Raw genomic sequence first — 23,335 nt, 5'->3', positions numbered from 1 at the left:
CTAAATGACAAAATATAAATGAAGAATATATTTCTTCTGGAAAAGCATTCATCTTAGAAGGACTTGCATTAGCTAGCTTTTCCAGGGCATTAAAAAGAAGATGCAAATTAATTTATTTTGCATGCATTTTGCTTTTCTAGACCATCTTATAATGTGAGGTAGATCAAAGCTGTAACCGAGTTTGGAGTGTTCTTCCCTTAAAGCTGTAGCCAGAATACACAAAGTATTCTTAGTAAAACTGGTTCCAGGCTTTCCCCCTGTACTAATACCTACTAGTCCTGGCGTTTCATGAAAGAAATTGGAGTGACCCTTGGGTTTTAGCCTATGGCAATATTATTAGATAAAACATATCAAGGAAAAAAGCAAATGATCTTGCCATCATTATATATAATTTTTCTTTCACTTAGGCAGCTCTCTCTCTCTCTCCCCCTACCTCATGTATTTTTAAAAGAATACCGTATTTTATATTTCTCAGTTTTATTGACTTAACAGACAAATGATCTCCAACATGTCTATGTAATTTTAGTAACAGTCATTTTCAATGGGTATAGATTCCTTCTAATATTTGTGTTCCATAATGAACCAAATGCTTAGGTTTCCAGGTTTTTATGTTAGTAGTATAATATGCATTGCAACATGCAACTCCATACACATCACTCCTTATTTCTGCTGTGAGACCGATTATGCCGGAGAGGTCTTGTTGGGGCAAAGGGTCTCAATATGTAGTTAACTCTTGCTAAATATTGCTTTCTTGATGGGTTTTCTCTACACCACAGAGTTAACTAGTTTTATTCCATTTTTACCAGCATTAGCTGTTGTTCATTCTTTGCTTCTCTGCTAAGTTAGAAGGTACTGAAAGTTTTCATTTCAATTTTTGAATCATGGTGATGGTGAGGGATTATGTGCTGCGTCACCCAGCGTACAGTCTCTGGTTGTCATCTTTGTTTGCTCGTGAAATCAGGTCTGCCATTCTCTTTATGAAATTGTATGAGCTGTGTCAATGAAGGAGTTGCCTAATGTTTTCTAACAACCATATTTGAGGGAAGAATAAGGGAAAGGATTTATTAAAGTTTATGTAAGAATGATCAAGATTTTCCATGAGTGATGGGGGTGCTGAGCCTAATTCTTAAGTGTTCAGATAATCAAATGATTCTATAGAAGACAGTATGATTCTGCAAGAGACTGAGCTAATAATGTTGGAGAAGCATCTGATTTTTGTGGTGTGGGTAAGGGAAAGCAGATGGCTTCCCGTTTCCTTCTAGCTGGCCCAGTGTTTACCCAGTGTTGACTCGACCCAGTGCAGCAGTTTGACCTGCACCTTGCTTGCCGCTCCCTGCTCCCTGCTCTGGTCATTTCACTCTTGAGAGATATTGGCGGCGGGGGGAAATGGGGAGTCTGTAAGAAGGAATCTTAATTTTCCTTAATTACTCAGAGCCTGCTTGTGCATTAAAAAGTCTTTTTACTCCAAGAGATGGTTATTTTATACAATATGACACTTTAGAATACCTGGTCTACCATTCTGCTAGAACAAAAAAAGTCCATATTATAGTTTTGCTTAAAAAATTCAAATTAAAAAATTGAAAGAAGAATTATTTTCTCTTCCACTCCAGAGTCCTTAATGAGCATCCCAGCCATGGGAGTGAACTCACCTTATCAACTTATCTATGAATCCTCTACCGGCTGTCTAAGTTTTTCCCTCTCAACTGGAAGGGAACTCAAGAAGAAAGCAGGTAACAGTGGCTTCCAGTGAGACCTCTTAGCCCACCTGTGGGGGTACGGGTGCGAGTGGGGGTGAAGGTAGAAGAGTCTGATTTGGTTTTCTGATAGGAAGGATATGTATCAGATGACCTGGCTGTTGACAGAAGCTATTGGCACAGATTCTTTCCCATAAAGTTGCCATATCTCACTAGTTACTCCAAAGTATAGTCTTACTATTTGAATGGTAAGACTTCCATTCAATCTTCCATGCCCTCCATTCCTGGAGATGTGCTGCTGCTTACCTGGAGCAACACTCCTCTCAAACCCACATCTTGCATCTCCTCAGTACCCCGGCCTGACCCCCTCTGATCAAAGAGGTTCGTGTTGCTCCTACTCACAATGCAAGTAAGGGAATCAGTGTCTGAAGACAAGTCTTTGGATACAAAACCTAACAGTGTGTCTTAAACTGGTCCCGTTAATGAGCACAGAAAACAAAGAAGACAGAGAGGGAAATCCTATTCTACCGAAGAAGACATACAGCAGAAGGAAAGGTTTAAGGGAAAGAATGGGGGTGGCAGATGAGGCTAAACAGCAGAGCAATGACTGTGCAGCCAGAATCTCAGACAGGAGGAGTTGAGGCTAGAGAAGGCAGAGTAAGGGCTCAAGGAACTTCCAGGCCATCACCCTCCTCCTCAGACTTTGATGGTAGAGTGGGAAAGTGGAGCAGGTAGGGGAGGAGTACATTCAAAAGAGGTGGCAGCAGGCTCAACATAAGGTAGGGATGCTCAAAGGCTGTTTAACTGATTTCCACAGACACTGGAGGTAAGGCCGGAAGTTGAGAAGTTTGGATCTCATTCCTGCCCCTGCCCCTGCCCCTGCCCCTGGCTGGCTATGTGATTTGCCTTCCTGCAGGCCTCAGTCTCCATATCAAGCTGATCCCATATCCTTTCAGTTAGTGAACAAGTGTTTATTAAACAATATTTAGTTGTCAGTCACTGTTCTAAATGCTGGGGCTACACACATGGACTCTAAGACAAAGAAGGCCTTCCCTAGTGGGGCCGGCATCATCAGCTTCCCCTCACAGAGTAGATTCAGCCGTCCCCTCTCATTTCCCTGGTTCTTCTACCTCTGTTGATGCCTCTTTTCTCCTTGTGGTGCAATAGCCCACAGTATCACTTTTGGCATCCCAGTTTATGTATCCCAGTTTATCATATCCCCTCCTGAGCTGGCCCTAAAGTGACCCAGTCACTTGAAAGGAAAACAGAGTACCCTCGAGACACACAATGATTTCATGATTTTTTTCTTCTTGATGACCTCAGGTCTAATACCTTGAGTAAGGTAGTTCCTAAGTAAAAGTTAATTATGTTTGTTGGTTTCTTTGTCTATATGGCTGTTTTCCTCTGCTACCCTACCAGGATGCAATTTGCCTCGATGTTTCATCATTCCCATTAGGATATATGTTTAAGGATGCTGCATTTCTTGTAGATTCTTAATATCTCTTGGAATTATTCTCACACATGCATTCTAGTATGGAATAACCTTCCCTAATAGTTTATAAGTAGTCATGCATGCTTTCTTGCCCAGGATTATCCTAGTTTATGTTTATTGTCCTGGCATAACTATTAAATAAGTCCACTTTCACTGTAAAATCTTTCCCAGTTTGGACAACATATTGTAGAGCAATTCTGGTTTTAAGTCACTAGGTTTGGACCTCCCCTACGTGCTCCATGCCCGTGTGTTATCACACCTCACCAGCTGGCCCCCTTTGCAGTTGTAGGGCCAGGCACACTTGGAGCAGGTAGGCTCCAGGAGTTGGGGCTACTCCCAGAGGACAATAGCTCTTACTGAAACGTTGCCTAATTTTACGAGAAGAGAACTGAGAGAGGTCTGTCAGCAATGGGTCCTTGTGAGAGCAAGAGGCTATCACCCTTGAGGACCCAAGGCAACCAGGTACAGGCCAGACATGGATGCTCAGGTCAACAGAAGTTCCAGGAGTCAGCCAGCTGGTAATTGGGTCTCAGGGTCAAGTCTCTGGTCTCTGGTGGCAGGAGGAATTAGAGGAGGGACCAGGAAACACTCAGGGTGGAACATACCAGAGACGGTACTCAAATGCTATCCAGAAACCCCAGGCCTGATAGACAGTCACAAAAACTCTGTCTGATGCCCTCAGGGCTCATTGGAGCCTGAGAAATGCCCCTGACATGAAGCCAGATTTTATTCTTGAAAACAAGGTGAGGTTGATCCTGCATATATCCACGGGGAGAATGAGGCTCCAGTCGGGTGGGCAATAGAAACTCAGAAGAAGGCAGGACCTGAATATATGCCTCTAAAACTTCAGTCCTGGAGGATTATCTTCACAATTTCTTTCTGTCATATCCTCATACCATCTAACACTTGTCACAGAAGATAACTGTAAAAATAAGTGCAAAAAACACAAAGCATTATCATCTACAGATGTGAGCAAGCAGATGAAGGAGTCAGAAAACTTGAAGGCAGGGCAATGGAAATTATTGAATCTGAAGAACAGAAAGAAAAGACTAAAAAGAAATGAACAGAGTCTAAGGGACCCATGGGACATTATCAACTGGAACTACATATGTAATGTGGGAGTCCCAGAAGAAGAGAGAGAGAGAAAGGGACGTAGAAAAAATGTGAAGAAATAATGGCTGAAAAATTCCCAAATTTCATGAAAGACCTAAATATAAGCACCAAAGAAGCCATTATAGTCAAACTTTCAAAAGACAAAGGCAGAGAGAACTTTGGAAGCAGCAAGATAAAAGCAAATCATTACATACAAGTAATCCTCAATAAGATTATCAATAGGCTTCTCATCTGAAACTTTGGAGGCTACAGATACTTTGGAGGCTATATATTCGAAGCATTAAGAGAAAAGTTTTTAACCAAGAATTTTATATCCAGCAAAACCGTCCTTCAAAAGTGAGATATTAAAACATTCCCAGATGAACAAAACCTGAGGGAGTTTGTGATCACTAGCGTAACCCTGCAAGAAATGCTTCAGGCAGTTCTGCGAGATGAAATGAACGTACACTAGCCCAGGTGCCCGGGGCGCAGGAGAGGCAACCACACACTGATGTTTCCCTCCCTTCCTCTCTCTCTAAAAATAAATACATAAAATCTTAAAAATAAATAAGTTATTTTTTTTAAAAGAAAGTATATTAAACAGTACCTCAAAGCCATGAAGAGACATAAAGATCTCAATAAAAGTAAAAACATGGCCAATTATAAAAGTAATCATATTGTAACAGTGGTTGGTAACTGCATTTTTCTATATGATTTAAAAGACTAGGCCCTGGCTGGTGTGGCTCAGTGGATTGAGCACGGGCCTGTGAAGCAAAGGTTCACCAGTTCGATTCTCAGTCAGGGCACATGCCTGGGTTGCAGGCCAGGTCCCCAGTAGGGGACACATGAGAGGCAACCACACGTTGATGTTTCTCTCCTACTCTTTCCCCTTCCCTTCCTCTCTCTCTAAAAATAAATAAATAAAAATATTTTCAAAAGACTAACACATCTAAAAATATTATCAGTGTTTTAAAGATGTTGTTTATGTGGAAACCACGTCCACATAACGAAGTCACATGATGACAAACCCGCAGTAAACACTGTACTCAGTGGTGAAAGACTGAAGGCTTTCCCTCTGAGACTAGGAACAAGGCCGGATGCCTGCTTTCACCGCCTCTATTCAGTACAGTGATGGAACTTTAGCCAGAGCAATTAGACAAGAAAGGGAATGAAAAGCATCCAAATTGCACTCCAGCTGGTGTGGCTTAGTGGACTGAGCACTGATCTGCAAACTAAAGGTTCACTGGTTCCATTCCCACTCAGGACACATGCCTGTGTTGTGGGCCAAGTCCCCCAGTATGGGGCATGTGAGAGACAGCCAAACATGGTTTCGCTCCCTCTCTTCCCCTCTGCCTAAAAATAAATAACTTTTTAAAAAGGCATCCAAACTGGAAAGGAAGAAATAAAATGACCTCTGTCTGCAGATGACATAATCTTATATATTTAAACCCTAGCGATCCCACCAAAAACCCTGTTAGAACTAATAAATAAATTTGACAAAGTAGCAGGATAAGATCAACGCACAGAAATAAGTTGCGTTTCCATACATGAACAATAAACAATTGGAAAAGGAAATTAGTAAAACAATTTCACTTATAATTGCAGCAAAAAGATACTTAGGAATTAACTTAACCAAGGAGATGAAAGACTTGTACAATGCAAACTATAAAACATTACTGAAAAAAATTAAAGATACACACATAAATGGAAACACATCGTATGTTCATGGATTAGAAGACTTAATGTTGTTAAAATGTCAGTAATGCCCAGAATGATCTATAGGTTAATTCGATCCCTATCCAAACCCCAATTATGTTTTCTGCAGAAACAGAAAAACTCATCCTAAAATTCATGTGGACTTTCAAGGGACCACTGAATAGCCAAAAACATCTTTTTTAAAAAAGGCAAAGTTAGAGGACTCACAGTTTCTGATTTTAAAATTTACTACAAAGCTACAGCAATCAAAGGAATAGAATAGAGAGCCCAGAAGAAAACTCTTGTGTATATGATCAAATATTTTTAAATTTATTTAATTATTGTTCAAGTACAGTTTTCTGTCTTTTACTCCCAACCCAGCCCACCTGCCCCGTGCTCCTCACCTCCCTCCCATTTCCCCCCCACCTTAGTTTTTGTCCATGTGTCCTTTGTACTTGTTCCTATGAATCCTTCCCCTTTTCCCCTGAAATTCTCTCCCCATGATCAAATATTTTTGACAAGGGTGCCAAGACCACTCAGTGGGGGAAGGACAGGCTTTTCAACAAATGGTGCTGGAAAACCGGACATCCACCTGCAAAAGTGTGAAGTTGGACCCTTTCCTAAGACTATTTACAAAAATTAACTTTAGATAGACCAAGGACCTGAATGTAAGAACCAAAAACAATAAAACTCCTAGAAGAAAACATTGGAGAAAAGCTTTATGACATTGGATTTCACAATGATTTCATGGATATGACACCAAAGGCATGGACAACACGAGAAAAAATAGACCAACTGGACTTCAGTGGAAATTTTTGCATTTTGTTTATCAAAAGACACAATCCACAGAGCAAAATGCAGTCCAACTAATGGGAGGAAATATTTGTAAATAATACGTCTGATAAGGATTGATATCCAGAATATATAGAAACTTCTAAAGTTCCACAACAAATACACAATGAACCTGAATTAAAATGGGCAAAAGACTTCAATAGAGATTTCTCCAAAGAAGATACACAAATGGCCAATGAGCATATGAAAGATGCTCATCATCACTAATCACTAGGGAAATACAAATCAAAACTGTAATGAAATGCTACTGCATGCTACACCAGTGGGATGTCTACTATCATAACACACACACACAAGAGTTAAAGAAGGTAAAAATGGTACAGTCACTGTGGAAAATTGTGTGGCAAGCCCTCAGAAAATTAAAAATGGATTTTCATAAGATCCAGCAATTCCACTGTATCAAAAGAATTAAAAGCAGGGTCTCAAAGTGGTATTCATCCACCTGTGTTCATAGCAGCATTAATCACATTGGCTAAAATGTGGAAGCAACCCAAGTGTCCATCAATGGGTAAACAGATACAGAACATGCAATCTACACAAAATGAAGGGCCTCTCAACCTGAAAAAGAAAGGAAATTCCAAAAAAGAAAGGAAATTCCAACACATGCCACAACATGGGTGAACCTTGAGGACTTCATGGTACATGAAATAAAGCAGTCCAAAAAAGAAGAACACCATGTGACTCCACTCATATTGGGTACATAGAGTAGTCAAGTTTATAGAGACAGAAGGTAGGATGGTTGGTGCTTTCCAGGGGCAGGTGGAGGGGGAATGGCAGTTACTGTCTAATGGGCACAGAGTTGTAATTTTGTGAGATAAAAAGAGTTACACAGATGGATAGTGATAATGGTTGGGCAACAGTGTGACTATATTTAACACCACTGAACTGTGCGCTTAAAAATGGTTATGGTAGTACATTATAGTTTTGTGTGTTTTACTGTAATGTTAAAAAAAAATTGCAGTCCAATACTCAGTGGATCCACACTGCCCTCCACAGAAGGCCTGAGTTTAGGCAACATCAGAGAAGTGTTGAAGCCAGATGAGACAGAATTGCAACTTTTTCCTTTGATCAGAAATACCAGCAGGGAATCTCTTTGGCATCCACGGTGGCATGTCTGTGCCCTCCCCACCTAGAGCCAGGCCATCCTTGGGGAAAGATAGCTGCTGGCTTCATCACTTCACACGAGCCTGTTCCCGACACATTCTTACTTGACTCACAGAGTGACGTCTGTTTTATACGTGAGCTTATAAAACAGAGATTCCTGTCCCCGGGAAGCATACATGACTCTTCCAATTATTTTGACTCCCAGTGGATCCTGCCTCCTGCTCCCCCAACCTCTCTTCCCCAGGAGAAGGCATTTTCTAAAACTCTGTCCTTAACCTCTGTATCTCCAGCTCCGGGCAAGTCAAAAATTTTAGAAGAGATACCCCCATCACCCCCTCAGCGAAGAATGGGAACTTCTTCCTCTGACAACGTGCAGTTCAGCGACCCCTGCCCTGAGGCCCGGCAGAAGCTGCAGGAGATGTGTCACCACATGTGAGCACCTCCGTGTTCGGGGGCGGGTGGGAGAGAAGGGCACGCCTGCCAGTTGTCTGTGTGCATAAAGGGCAGATCACGGAAGTGCCTGAGTGTCAGGCAGTGTCAGGCACCTGGTGCCCCTAACAGCAGTGACAGGGCGATGGCCTGTCCTCAGCCCTTCACAATCCTTTCCAGTCCTTATACAGTCTTATGAAGAACATGGATGTTTGCCCGTTTTGTGGGTAAGGAAACTGAGGCATTGCTTGAGGTCCCACAGCTCGATGGGTCTGACCCCGAGGCACTGACTTTGGTCTCCTCACCAGTGAAACCCCTTTACGGGACTTCTTACCATACATGTGTAGCCTTTCTGTCCTGAATGGTTCTTTCTTAAAATAACTTGTCAGGGTTCTCCCACAAAACAAACGCCTCTTAAAACAAACAAAAAATGTTGACATGGATAATTACTAATATTTATGATTTTATGGGTCCCATAAGTCCTAGCAAGCTAAGTCTCTACGTCTCTGAAGGCCCAGACCATGGGCCATAAAGAACTTAAAACTTAGTCACATCTAAGCCAAATATGTCTTGGGTTCCCTGGCCCTTCGGCATTACTGCAGCTACAGAACATGGGTAGAAGGAAGCCACTAGTTTTGCTCCTTTGACACTGTGGAAGGAAGCTCTCTTTCCCTGTAACCTCAGGACTGGAGGGTGAGCAAAGCCTCCACTTCCCCCGGATGCCCCTTCTGCACACAGCCCCTCTCCATGGGCCCCCACCTAGCACTGAAGGTGGACAGAACTGATCTCAAAGCTGTACCAGTCCCTTCCCAGTTCCTCCTAGGAATACTGACTTTAAGGAGGAGGAGTATGGGGTGGGGACAGGTACTCCTGGGACAGGGAAATGGCATGGGAGTCTTGGGAGCTGGGGCGGGGCTGTAGAGAGCCTTCCTGGAGAGTGAGAGCCAAGTGGCTAGAAGATACATTGCCTCCTTCCCTGCAGAGAAGCCGAAAGAGCCTTATGGAAAGGGAAGAATGTCTTCTACCCCATGGTCTTACGCAACTATAAGATAAAGGTGCCTTATCATCCAACATCGACCCCGAAAGGGGACTCTCAGACCCCGAGCTCCCAACACCCTAACTCTTCCGGTGCTCAGGTTTCTACTGCCGTCCTTCACCAGCCTCACATCTCCCGTGCTCAGTTCAGCTGGCAGTCTCAGGAGTGGAAGGGAGCCAAGAAGGCCATCAAGTTGCATTATTCCTTCTATGATGGGTCTTCCTTTGTTTAGTATCCTTTTATTTGGGGCTGCTCCCTTGTCCTCAGCCACCCAGCCCCAGAGAACTTCTGGGCCAGAAAAAGCCTAAGTAATACTTTGGTTTTTCAATTAATCCAAGAATCTTGGCAACAGGTCCTCCAGGGTATTAAGAGTTTGTCCAGGTCACAGAGGGCGGCTCCCTTTGGAGAACATCTGAGTGGGAAGCAGCAGGGCAGGAAGTTGTCTTGGACCCCTGTGTTCCTTGCAGGGGTCCTGTCACCTGCTCCCCATTGTGTGCTGGAACTGGACCAGGACCACAAGCACCCAACGAGTTTAGCAGCAAGGCTGCGGTCAGAGGGTAGACACTGACTCCAGGTTTTGCGGTCTGATTTGGATGCGACATCAAAGAGGGAGACGCTAGGCCGCTATTCATTCTTGTCCCTTCATTGTAGGAATGGGTAGTGTGATTCACGCAATGTCACAAAGGGAATTTGGTGGCAGAGCCAGGCCGGGATGAAGGGCTGCCTCACCTCCATTTAGGGCTCCCTCGCTGGCACCATTTTATGCCTTTCAGGATTGTTTTCTCCAGCAGAGAGCAGGGTAGAGAGGAGGGAAGGGCCCTGTGATAAAACCGCAGGGCACTCGGTGGCCCCTGCCTTTGGAGAATAGGGCAGCTGTCCGAGCTGTCAAACAGGCTACCCAGACAGGCCTGCTTTGCCACACACCCCTCAATTCATTGTGATCTCTCCACTGAGCTGGGAATTCGGAATTTAAGCACCCTGTCAAAGGAGTCCTATTGTTCCTCCGACTGTAAATGAGTCCATTCATCACACTCTGCTTGGCCCTGCTTCTAATGCGCCCTGTGATACTGAACACAGTAGACTGCTTCCAGGGCAGCTGCTGCTCCCTACGGGTCGTGGGGCTTCTCCCTCCCCCGTTTTATCACTGTACAGTGCATCAGATGGGATGGTTCCCCTGAGCTCCTCATGAAGCTGCGTCTGTGAATTAGGTTGCTGTCAGTGGAACCAGAGAGGGTAGACTACAATCAGGGCCCAGCACCAGCCTGCTGGGAGGCATGTTCTCTCACCTGCCTCGGAGTGCCAGCTCAGGCAGGGTGGGACCACCGAGAACCTGCAGGCCACTGCTGCTGGCATGCTGGACTCGTAGCCCAACAATGAGCACATCCTGGCAATTAATGTGTTTCCTCTATGGGAGGCCCAAGAGGTCTGGGTTTGGGCCCTAGTTCTTCTTAGTGACTGTGCACAAGTCACTTTATCTCTCTGGGCCTCACTTCCCTCCATTATAAGATGAGGAAGTTGGACTCAGTGATCTTGAAGGAGAAATTCAGTGTTACTGTGTGCAAATGGTTAAAACATGATGCCACTGTTGAGTCCCTCTTGAGTAAAGAAAATGTTTGGAAAACACTTCCCTCGCCTCATGGCTTCTGCAGAATGGTAGGCTCAGTGGTTAATTCTGTTTTCACAGAGATAACTGGGCGAAGCTCTCAGGTAGAAATGATATATCTGCCCTCGGGATGCCCAGATCTCCAAACCCTGATCGGTTTGCACTTGTGAGCATCAGACCCCAGAGCCATCCCAGAACTCGTTTCATTTGGGTTTTCAGCATCTGCCTGGATCTCTTCCCTCAGTCTCTGATTTCCCACCAAACTTCCCTCAAAGCCCTTTTTCGTTTGAAGATTTAAATTTACCACATTGAGATAAATATATAAACCTTAATCACTGGGTGCTCAGCACTGTTCCTTTAGGGATTTGTTGAACACTCCTAACCATTGTGTGAGGTACGCATGTTTTTTAATATAGTAAAATGCATGTAGCATCAAACTGACAATTTTAACCACTTTGATGTGTATAATTTAAACGGCATTGAGTGCATTCACGATTGTATATAGCCATCACCACTATTTAGTTCCAGACTTTGTCGTCACCCCAAAAGGAAACCCCATACCTAGTAAGCAGCCACTCCCATTTCCCTTCCCCGCCCTGTCTGGGGACAGCCAGTCTTTTCACCTCTGTGTATTAGCCTATTCAAGGTGATTTCATCTGAGTCAAATCACAGTATGTGGCCTTCTGTATCTGGCTTCCTTTACGTAGCATGTTTGCAAAGTTCTTCCACGTTGTACAGCTTACCCTTGAACATGGCAGGTTTTACCTGTGAATGCCCATTTAAATGTGGATTTTTTTTTCAATTAATGCATTCAGTTCAATTGGCCTTGCTCAGTTTAATTGTCTGAAGTTCCATTGACCATTGCAGCTCAAACTCGTGTTGCCAAGGATCAGCTAGAGGCTGGGACTCCCTGAATGTGCACGGCCAAGTTAAGGTGTCCGCAGATTTCCCACCGCACGGGCAGCCAGCGCCGCCGAGCCCCTGCGTAGTCCGAGGGTCGGCTTAGTATACACCAGTGCTTCGTTCCTTCTTCTAAAAAAAAAAGAGGGGGGTGAAGCTCACATGACATGAAAGTGATTCTTTTAACATTTACAATTCAGTGGCATTTAGTGCATTTGCAGTATTGTGCAACCACAGCCTCCATCATGTTCAGAAATATTCTTGTCGTCCCAGAAGAAAACCCTACACCCATTAACCGTTCCCTCCCCCTCCCCCCCCCCCAGCCCTGAGATCACCAGTGTGCTTCCTGTGCACCTGCCTGTTGTGGGCGCCCCATACACATGGACTCCTGCGATAGGTGGCCTTTGGTGTCCAGCTTCTTTTGCTTAATGTTTTCAAGGTTTGTCATGTTGTAGCAGGCATCAGAATTTCTCCCCTTTTGGCTGAATAATATTTTATTATTTGGATTATACCACTTTTAAAAAATTCATTCCTGCCTTGGCCAAGTGGCTCCAGTTGGTTGGAGCAATGTCCCATACACCAGAAGGTTGTGGGTTTGATTCCCAGTCAGAGCACATTCCTAGGTTGCGAGTTCGATCCCCAGTCTGGGCGCATACAGGATCAATGTTTCTCTCATCAGTGTATCGGTGTTTCTCTCTTGTTCCACGTGTGTGTATATGTGTGTGTGTGTGTGTGTGTGATTTCCCCATCTCCCAGACTCTTTCTCTCTTTCTACAATCAATAAGCATATCCTCAGGTGAAGATTTTAAAAAATTCATTCTTTCATTTGTGGACATTAGGTTGTTTCCACGATTTGGCTATTGTGACTAGTGCTGCTACGAACATTCTTACAGAAATCTCGGCTTGCACACCTGTTCTCAGTTCTTTTGGTTCTGTACCTAAGAGTGGAATTACTGGGTCACATGGTAATTCTATGTGTAATTTATTGAGAAACCTCCAAAATGGTTTCCATACTGGCTGCACCATTGTATATTCCCATCAGCAATGTGTGAGATTCCAGTTTCTTCACATCCTTGACTGTACTTGATATTTCTCAGTTTTTTAATTCCAGCCATTCTAGTGGGTGTGAATTGTTATCCCATTATGGTTTTAACTTGCATTTGCCTAAAGCTAATCATTTTCAGCATCTTTGTATGCCTTCTTTATATACCTTTTTTTTGTAGAATATATCTTCAAGTCCTTTGTCATTTGTTGACTATTTTTTCTTGTAAGAGTTATTCATATATTGTGGATACTAGACTTTTATCAGATATATGATTTGCACATATTTTTCCTATACAGTGGTGTGTCTTTTCACACTCTTGATAGCATCCTTTGGAACACAAAAGTTTTTAATTTTGATGAAGCCAGTTTTTCTTTTTTGTTTGTTTGTTTCTTGTACTTTGGTTTTTATATCTATGAACACTGCTTATTCCTATTTTTCTTTTAAAAATTTTATAGTTACAGCCTTTGTAGTTAATTTTTGCATTTTTTGCATGGTGTGAGATAAGGGTCCAACTTCATTCTTTTGCATGTGATATCTAATTGTCCCATAACTGTTGGAGAGACTATTATTTTTCCAGTTGAATAGTCTTGGGACCCTTGTTAAAAGTCAATTGACCATAGATGTATTAGTTTATTTTTTGACTCTCATTTCTATTCCATTGTTCTACATGTATATTATTATGCAAGTACCACACAGTTTTGATTCTTGCAGCTTTGGAGTCAGTGTTAAAATCAAGAAATATGAGTCCTTCAACTTTGTTCTTTTTTCGAAGATTATTTTGGTTATTTGGGATCCCTTGCAATTCTGTATGAACTTTAGGATCGTGTTTTCTATTTCTGTGAGAAGATTGATGAAATTTTTATAGAAATTGCATTGATTCTTTTGATCACTATGGGGAGTATTGCCATTAACAATATTGATTCTTCTAATTCATGAATACTAGCAATAAATGACCTGAAATGCTGTAAGTACAACAACAATAAAAACTTCAATGAACAAAAGGAAGTGATATCATTTACAATAGCATTAAAAAGAAAAGAATACTTTGGAATAAATTTAACCAAAAAGGTGTAAGACTTGTTCACTGGAAACTACAAAATATTCTTGAAATAAATTAAAGCAGACTGAAATGAGTGGAATGATACCCTGTGTTTATTAAGGACTACTGATTTTCATGTGTTGATCCTGTGTCCTGTAACTGTGCTTTGTATGTTTCTAGGAGTGGGTCCTTGTCATCTAGGTTATGTAACTTGTGGGTGGGTGAACAATTGTTCACATAGTTCTCTTATGATCTGTTTTCATTTCTGTGAGGTCATTAGTAATGTCTTCAATTTTATTTATACTTTTAGAAACTTGAATTTTTCTTTTTCTCACTTAGTCTAGCTGGCAACTGGTGAATTTTGTTAGTTGTTTCAAAGAACTGTTTTGTGTTTTGTTGGTTCTCTCTATTGTTTTGCTATTCACTATTTTGTTTTTCTTTGCTCTGATCTTTATTTCCTTCCTTCTGCTAACTTTAGTTTTAATTTGCTCTTTTTATAGTTCATTAAGGTGGAAGTTTAGGTTATTAATTTTATATCTTTCTTCTACTTTAATGCCAGTATTTATAACTATAAATTTCTTTCTGAGCACCAGTTTTATTTTGTCCCATATGTTTTGGTATGCTGTGTTTTTATTTTTATTTATCTTATTTTTTTCCATTTTCTTTGTGATTTGTTCTTTATCCATTGGTTGAGTGTATTGTTTAATTTTTTTTATATATTTCTTTTTTTTTATTGATTATGCCATTACATTTGCTCTATTCCCCCCTCCATTCCCCTCCACCCTGCATACCCCTCCCCCACCATTTCCCCCTTTAGTTCATGAACACGTGTCTCAAATTCTTTAGATTCTGTATTTCCCCTACTATTCTTACCCTCCCCCCTATCTATTTTCTATCTACTGTCTATGCTACTTATTTTCTGTACCTTCTCCCCTCTTCCCCTCCTCCCACTCCCCTGTTGCTAACCCTCCATGAGATCTTCATTTCTATGGTTCTGCTCCTGATCTAGCTGTCCTCTTAGTTTGCTTGTTTTAGGTGTGGTTCTTAATAACTGTGAGTTTGCTGTCCTTTCACTGTTCACCTTTTTTATCTTCTTTTTCTTAGGTAAGTCACTTTAACATTTCATATAATAAGGGCTTGGTGATGATGAACTCCTTGAATTTGGTCTTATCTGAGAAGCACTTTATCTGTCCTTCCATTCTAAATGAAAACTTTGCTGGGTAGAGCAATCTTGGTTGTAGGTCTTTGGTTTTCATGACTTGGAATACCTCTTTCCAGCCCCTTCTTGCCTGTAAGGTCTCTTTTGAGAAATCCGCTGACAGTCTGCTGGGAACTCCTTTGTAGGTGACTGTCCCCTTAGCTCTTGCTGCTTCTAGGATTCTCTCCTTCATTTTAATCTTGGCTAATGTAATGATGATGTGCCTTGGTGTGTTTCTTCTTGGGTCCAACTTCTTTGGGACTCTCTGAGCTTCCTGGATTTCTTGGAAGTCTATTTCCTTTGCCAGCTTGGGGAAATTCTCCTTTATTATTTGTACAAATAAGTTTTCCACTGGTGGCTGTGCCTTTCCCCCTTCTGGTACCCCTATAATTCGGATGTTGGAACGTTTAAAGATGTCCTGGAGGTTCCTAAGCTTCTCCTCATTTTTCTGAATTCTTATTTCTTCATTCTTTTCTGTTTGATCATTTTTTTCTTCCTTTTGGTCCACTCCCTTGATTTGAGTCCCAATTTTCTTTCCATTACTATTGGTTTCTTTTGTATCACCATTCATTTCAATTAGTTTAGCTTCCATATGTTTCTCTAATTTGTGACTAAAATCAACCAGTTCTGTAAGGATCCTGATAACCAGTGTTTTGAACTGTGCATCTGAAAGACTGGCTATTTCTTCATCGCTTAGATCTATCGGTTCTGGGGCTCTGAGTTGTCCTAGAGCCATTTTTGGTCTATTCGTGCTGTTAAGTGAGCGGAGCGAAGCCTTAGTTGTTTACCAGGATGGGGAGACCCAGGTCACTGGTTTGTGACACTGTGTGTGGGGGCGTGGTCAGAGAGGGAGCAATGGCGGTCATCTCCGCTAGCCCAGCCCGTCCAGTCACTCCACACGCCTCGGGCTTATTTATTCAATCGGAATTGTGCAAGGCTGCTGCCCCGCGCAGGCTTCCCTTCTCACTGGTTTCTCCGCACGTAAATGCGCGCGACCGACCGACCTGCCACGCCTCTTCCCAGTGCGCTCCACAGCCAGCTCGCTGGAGATCAGCGCCCTTGGTTGCCTGCGCGCACCACGCACCACCCCGGGAATTTTTTCTTGCTAACCTGCTCTGCTGCTGGCCTCGCTCCTCGTACTGGTCCAACTGAGTATCTAGTTGTCCTTTGGACTCCGTATTGTCGATTTTCCGTGTGGCTTGGTTGTGACTGCTGTTAAAAATAGTTGTTCTTAGATTTGGTTGTGCACAGAGGCAAGGTGGTTCCTCCACCTACGTCTCCATCTTGGCGAAAGTCCCTAATTTTTATCTATTTGTGAATTTGCCCAATTTCCTTCTGCCAGTGACTTCCAGTTTCATTGTTTTGAAATATACTTTTTATGGTTACTGTCTTTTAAAATATATCGATAGCTGTTTTGTGGTCTAGCATTTGTCTATACCAGAGAATGATTCGTGTGGACTTGAGAAGAATATGTATTTTGCTGTTGTTGGATAGGATACTCTGTATAGGCCAATGAGGTTTGGTTGGTGTATAATAGTGTTCAAGTTCTGTATTTCTTTTTGATTTTCTGTCTAATTGTTCTATCCATTATTGAAAGTGAGGTAGTGAAGTCCTCAACTCTTATTATAGTATTTATTTTTAATTCTGTCAATTTTTGCTTTATATAATTTAAGGTTCTGTTGGTAGGTGTGTGTATGTCTATAACTGTTCCATATTCTTGAGGCATCGAGCATTTTCTGAATACATAGTATACCTGTTTGTCTCTTGTGAAAGAATTTTTACTTAAAGTTTGTTTTATCTGATATCAATAAAGCCAACTTTGTTCTCTTTTGGTTACATTTTGCATGGAATATCCCTTTTCATCATTTTACTTTTAACCTAGTTGTGTCTTTGGCTCTAAAGTGAGTGTCTTATAGACAACATATATGTATATTATGTTTTTTAAATCCATTCTCACAATCTCTGCCTTTGTTTGGAGAACTTAATCTATTTGTATTTAAAGTAATTGCTGATATGAAAAAGCTTAATTCTGCCATTTTAAAAATATTTATATCTTTTTTGTTCTTCAGTTCCTTCATTACTGCCATCTTTTGTGTTTGATTTTTTTTATAGGATAACATTTCGATTCCCTCCTCATTTTCTTTTCTCCATATTTTCAAAGTTATTTTCTTGGTGGTTATCTTGGTATAATGGGTTGAATAGTGTCTGTCAAAAATTTATGTTCACCTGAAACCTCAGAATGTGACCATATTTAGAAGTAGGATATTTGCAGATATAATTATTAAGTTAAAATGCAGCCATATTGGGTTATTGTGGGCCATAGTGCAAGAAGAAGAAACAGAGTTACATTCAGAGTAATTAAGGTCATGTAATGACTGAGATAGAGATCAAAATGAGGCATTTGTAAATCAAGGAATGTCAAAGATTCCTGACAACCACTAGAAACTATGAAGAGGAAAGGAAGGATTCTTCTCCAGAGCCTCCAAACCCATGACCCTGTCAACACCTTGCTAGTCTCCAGAACTATGAGATAATAAATTTCTGCTGTTCAAGTGGCTTAATTACAGGAGCCCCAAGAAACTAATGTACTTGATTACTACAACTGACAACAAACTAGTTTGAATTAATACTAACTTAGCCTTGATGGTATGCAAAACTCTGCTTCTATATAGCGTATTCCTCCTCCTTTATGTTGCTGTTATCAGAAATTACATCTTTATTAGATGTATGTCATTAACATAGGTTTATAATGATCACTTTATGCATTTGTTTTCTTCAAATCACATAGGAAAGAAAGAGGAATTATAAACCAAAAATACTGTAATACTGGCTTCTATATTTACTTATATAGTTACTTTACTGGTGTTCTTTATTTCTTTGCGTGTCTGTGAGTTACTGTCAGGTGGCCTTTCATCTCAGCCTGAAGGACTTCTTTTAACATTTCTTATAATGATGAACTTCCTTAGCCTTTACCTGGAAAGTCTTAATTTCTCCTTAATTTTTCAAGGATAGTTTTGCTTAATATAGAATGCTTGGTTGACTGCTATTTTTCCTTCAGCTCTATAAATATTCCATCATACTGCCTTTGGCCTCCATGGTTTCTTATGACAAATTGGCCATTTATCTTGTTGAAGATCCCTGTACATGACAAGTTTCTTTTCTCTTGCCTCTTGAAGGATTTCCTCTGTCTTTGCCTATTGGCAGTTTGATAATAATGTCTCAGCTTGTCTCTCTTTGAATTTATCCTATTTGGAATTTGCTGAGCTTATTGATTAAATAATGGATGAAAACTCCCCAAATTTTATGAAAGACATCAATTTTTTATAAAATTTGGGTTTTTTTCATCCATTATTTATTCAAATATTTTTCTGCCTTCTTTTGCTCCTCTTCTTCTGGGGCTCTTGTTATGCATATGTTGGTTGATTTGATAATCATCCACAGATCTCCAAGTCTCTGTTTGTTTCTCCTCATTCTTTTTTTTTTTTTTCAGTACCTCAGACTGGATTTCCATTACTCTATCTTTAAGTTCACTGATTCTTTCTTCTGCTGTACCATTCTACTGATAAACCCATTTGGTGAATTTTTTCATTTTATTTATTATACAATGCAGCTTCAGAATTTCTGTTTGGTTACATTTATAGTTTGTGTTAATTTTTTAACAGTTTGTGGGAGAGGATCAAGAGGATCCTAGTGCCACTCCCTGAAATTTTTCTGTCTGATGTACTTCTGAAATTTCTGTGAACAGGATAGTAGCTGCCCATCCCATATCCCTCTTAGCTGGAACCAGTGCTTGTTTGGGCCTCTTGGTAAGTAATGAGCAAGTACACACTGACTGCTCTCCTAGATTGGCCAGAAGAGGAGGCAGCCCGACAGCATTAGAAATATTACTGGCCTGAGTTGAGATACTGGCTCTACTGCTTCCTCGTGCTGTGATGTGAGGCAGACCATTTCTTTGCACCTTGTATTTCCCAGCTGTAGAGTGATCAGGTCATGTTGGTTTGCCCAAGACTTTCCTGGTTTTAACAATGAAAGTCCCACCTCCCAGGAAACTGCTCAGATGCAGGGAAACCCTACTCATCTCTGAGATGGAGATGATAATATTTACCACTGGGTGGTTTTGAGGAGTAGAAAGAAGATACAGGGAAGCACCAGAGGCATGTAAGTTCCACAGTCATTTAGTAATTTCTTATGCAAAGTGTAGGGAGGGTCTTTGAAAACTGGGAATGATGTATCATTAAGCTAACACTTAGACTCGTAGACTTGCTTTCCATGGGTCACCTGAGAGAAGAACCTGGGGAATTTATTGTTAGTTCTACTTAACCATTTCTGCCAGCTATCCCTCCGGAAATATTGCTCTGTGTCAGATTCCCACATGCTGCAGAGGGAGAACCATCACCTGCCTCTTTAATGACACACCAAACTTCTCTTTCCTGGCCCTGTTTGATGCTGAAGGCCAGGGCTGCGTTCACCACAACCTAAAGGCCTGGTGAGTGGGTTGGGGAAATCACGGCCCCATGTAAGTATCTCTGGGGGCAACAAAGGGGGCACTTAGGTGGCAAGTAGGAGACTCTGGGGAAATGAGCAACCCGGCAGTGTCCAGAGGCTAAGGGAGTCAGTGAAGCAGTGCCTGCTGCAACATAGGTACTTTGAGGCCCTCACTTGCTGTATCTGTGTCATAGCCAATGAAAATGGCAATTCTCTAAGGCCTACTCCACTTGTATCCCCACAGCACTAAGACCTTGAGTATCTAGTAAAACTAGATTCATGGAACACGTTTTTGTGGAAAGAAATGTTTTACACCATGTAAGAGTGAAGGAGAGACCATGGGCATCACATTTTTGCTGGCACACATATTTGCCAGCCAAAAGTTGATTTTGCCTGGCCTTTCATAAGGAACTGTTCTTGGAAGAAATGACTTACCTTCATGTGTCAAAGGGGTGGATGTCAAAACATTTACTCATTTATTCATTTACTCATTCATTTGAGGCAACTGTGAGGCCACATCAGCCTCACAGTTGCCTTCAAAGGGCCAAATGTAATTTCAACTCTTTAACAGTTAAGGAGTAGTTACATTTATACAGTCCTAAAATAATTTCAGCCCTTTGAAGGCAACCACAAGGCCGACGTGGCCCCCGGTGAAAATGAGCTTGACACCCCTGTTAAAGATGTTCCCATTTTGATGTGTAAGGTCTTGTATATTCAAGTTCCTGGGCAACAGGGCACATATTCCATTTCTATCCCTTTTGGGTTTGGCCTGAGTCACTATCACCTCCCTCAGACCAGCCCTTCCCAACAAATTCTACCATTAGTATCAACAAGTATTATGGGGCCCCAGACCATATTAAGCAGGGGAAGTGAGGCTGCCTACAGGACTCTGTGCTTCCTCCAGCTGGGAGAGAGTTTCAGAGCCCTGCCTGCCTACAGCCTGTAGTGATGAGTGCTTCCTTCAGGGGTCTGATAGCAGTTCCTCACCTATGTGTCTCTCCTAGCTGCCCATATGTCTTGATCTTGGATGAGGAAGGCGGGACTACCTACGACGACAAGGGTTATGCAGTTCACAAGTGGAGCTGGGCTTCTAAGACGGAGACTTTGCTCTCCCTGGAATATAAGGTAGGGATTGGCAGCACAGGTAGGGTGACCTTGGCAGCCTGGGCTGCTCAGCATCAGGCTACCAGAGGGCTACCTGTAAGGCAAGAACCCTGCTCTCCAGGATCTTTTTTTTTTATCTTTAAAGGGGAAGGGAAGGAGAGAGGGAGAAAAATATCAATGTATGGTTGCCTCTCCTGCGTCCCCCGCTGGGAACTGGCCTGCAACCCAGGCATGTGCCCTGACCTGAAATCAAACCACAATCCTTTGGTTCACAGGCCCATGCTCAATCCACTGAGCTACAACATCCAGGGCATCCAGGATCTTGTAGTCTCATTCAGAGGTTCCTAAGTTGGTGGGCAGTGGTCCAGGGCTGGCTAAAGTGAACTTTTCAACAACCTACAGCAACTGTTGGCTGTGTACTAACCTTTTTTGGTAATATCCTATCTTATTTTTATTATTAATACTATTACATTTGATAGTTTAAATGTTCATTATTTTAGGAAGTAACTATTATAATAGTTGATAGTTTTATTTTTAATGCCTATACATGGCAAAAAGAAAAATTAGCAATTCTATGTTGGTCTCTCTAGTTTTTGTTTTTATAACTTTGCTATCTGTAAAATTAAAAAGCCTAGAAGTCAATGGTGGCTAATAAACCCAAACCTATTTTTTTCTTCCATTGAGTTGTTCAAACAGCCATTAATCAAATATTTATTGATTAGTCAATGTTGAATTACTAATACTAAATTAAATGTGCTTAATCAAGCACATTTCTTAAGTGTGCTTATCACTTTAGCCTGAGTTCCTCATCCTTAGCACTAGTGACATTTGGGGATGGGTGATTTTAGCAGTATCTCGCTAGATGCTAGTGTAGTACATTCTCCTCCAGCTATGATAATTGAAATATACCGCCAGACATTGCCAAATGTTCCCTGGGGGTCGAAATTGCCCCTGGTTGAGAATAACCGATCTAGGGGATATAAAGATGAACATACCCCTTGAGAAACTCAAAAGTCTGGGTGGAGGTTAATAAGAACACAGGGTAGAGAGGGATCAGGGCTGTGAGAGAGGTACAAGCTCATAGGGTCAGGATTCAAGGAAAGATCACAGAACATAGAATCTACTCAAACTGGCCTGAGAGTAAGAGCCCCCAAAAAAGGATCATGGACAGAAGTGCTGTAGGAGTGTATGATGGGGCTCAAGCATCTGATCCCTAATCTCCTGTCTCCTGCCTTTCCTGTTCATCCTCAACATTGGCCACTACATTATCATCCGTAGGTCCGGATTCCTTTAGAGCAGTGAACCTCTGCTCAGAAACATTCCCTCTCCTGAACATGTCTCAACCTTCTGACCAGCCCCCTTCCTCACACTGGCCTGATATGCACTCCTTCTTTTCTCTGGCAATCCAAAATTTCCCTTCTTCAAACCCCTGGCTGAGACTTTCCCTTCTTTATGACATCCCAACCCACACCCACTTCTCTCTATTCACATTGCCCACAGTCTGGATTAGTCATTTGATTAGTCATTCAATGTCAAGGTTCTCAGCTCTGGTTGCATATCAGAATCACCTATGGGACTTTAAAAATGTATATTCCCAGGCACATTCCCAGAGAGATTCTGATTGAGTTGGTCTCATGAGTTCTGGATTTTGAAGTTTTTGTGAGTATCACTGATACTTGGCCAGGTTCAAGATTTTCAATCCAGGAATCTGTTGTCTTAAAATTTACCTTATGTAGATATGTGAAAAGTGTATAATGCAAGATATAAATTGATTACAGGCAGGCACCATATGTTGTGTGTCAGTGTGGCCAAGTGGACAGAGAACTGGGATGAGAGTCGGAGAAGCCAAGCACTAATGCCAGGTTCTCTGGGCTGTGCAGCTTTGTGAAAACCATTCACCTTCTCTGAGCCTTGGCTATCTCACCTATACAAGGTGGGTCACCAGACCTGCTCTGCTGCCTCAAACTGCTCTTGTTTGAACTAAATGAAATAATAGAGGAGAAGGTGCTTTGATATCACTAAGATGTTTTAGCAGCGTATTTCAGTTTATTGTCCTGTTCCTGGTGCTGCATACAGAAGTACACAACAGAGCCCAGCCCATTAGGAGTGGCTTGGAAAACAGTGTCCCTTGAGTTGTAGCATGAATTTGTATGCATATGATTTACAGAGAAAGAAAAAGGAAGGGACGGGGTGTGGGGTAGAGGGAGTAGCATCTGAAAAAGCTGAAGTTGGGACTCAGTGTGATATTGTTAAAAGTTCACAAGTGCCTCTTTTGTAAGAAACAGGGCCAGGAGGCGTATATGTTGTGTTGTGAAGGTGAGAGGATGTCACCTGACATTGGATGTCAGGCTGAGGTGCACGAACGCTCACTTGGAGGCTGCAGTGGTCAGTGTATTTTCACCCAGTGTAGCAGTTCCAAAGTTCTTATTCCTCCCCAAAAATACAAGTCTCCTTCTGGTATATGTTCTTCTCAGATCAAAGAGCTTCCTTAGCATTTCTTAAAGTATAGATCTGCAGGCAACACATTTTGTTTTCTTTAGTGTAAAAAATATGTGTTTATTAAAGGA

At 41.8% G+C, this 23,335-nt stretch overlaps 1 protein-coding gene across 1 annotated transcript in view; it reads left to right on the top strand.

Annotated features, from left to right (window-relative positions):
* CUNH3orf20 (chromosome unknown C3orf20 homolog) overlaps positions 1-23,335 on the top strand; it is an 80,305-nt gene that overhangs the window by 5,011 nt on the left and 51,959 nt on the right. Inside the window, exons 4-8 of the mRNA XM_037139363.2 lie at positions 1,611-1,730; positions 8,220-8,361; positions 9,341-9,625; positions 19,513-19,665; positions 20,669-20,789. Coding sequence (XP_036995258.2) covers positions 1,611-1,730; positions 8,220-8,361; positions 9,341-9,625; positions 19,513-19,665; positions 20,669-20,789 — 821 coding nt within the window. The remainder of the gene's footprint in view (positions 1-1,610; positions 1,731-8,219; positions 8,362-9,340; positions 9,626-19,512; positions 19,666-20,668; positions 20,790-23,335) is intronic.

This window comes from Artibeus jamaicensis, unplaced genomic scaffold, assembly GCF_021234435.1.
Source record: "Artibeus jamaicensis isolate MK-2021 breed Jamaican fruit bat unplaced genomic scaffold, CSHL_Jam_final contig_519, whole genome shotgun sequence".
Lineage (NCBI taxonomy): Eukaryota > Metazoa > Chordata > Mammalia > Chiroptera > Phyllostomidae > Artibeus > Artibeus jamaicensis.
This window is presented reverse-complemented; position numbering and strand designations above follow the sequence as displayed.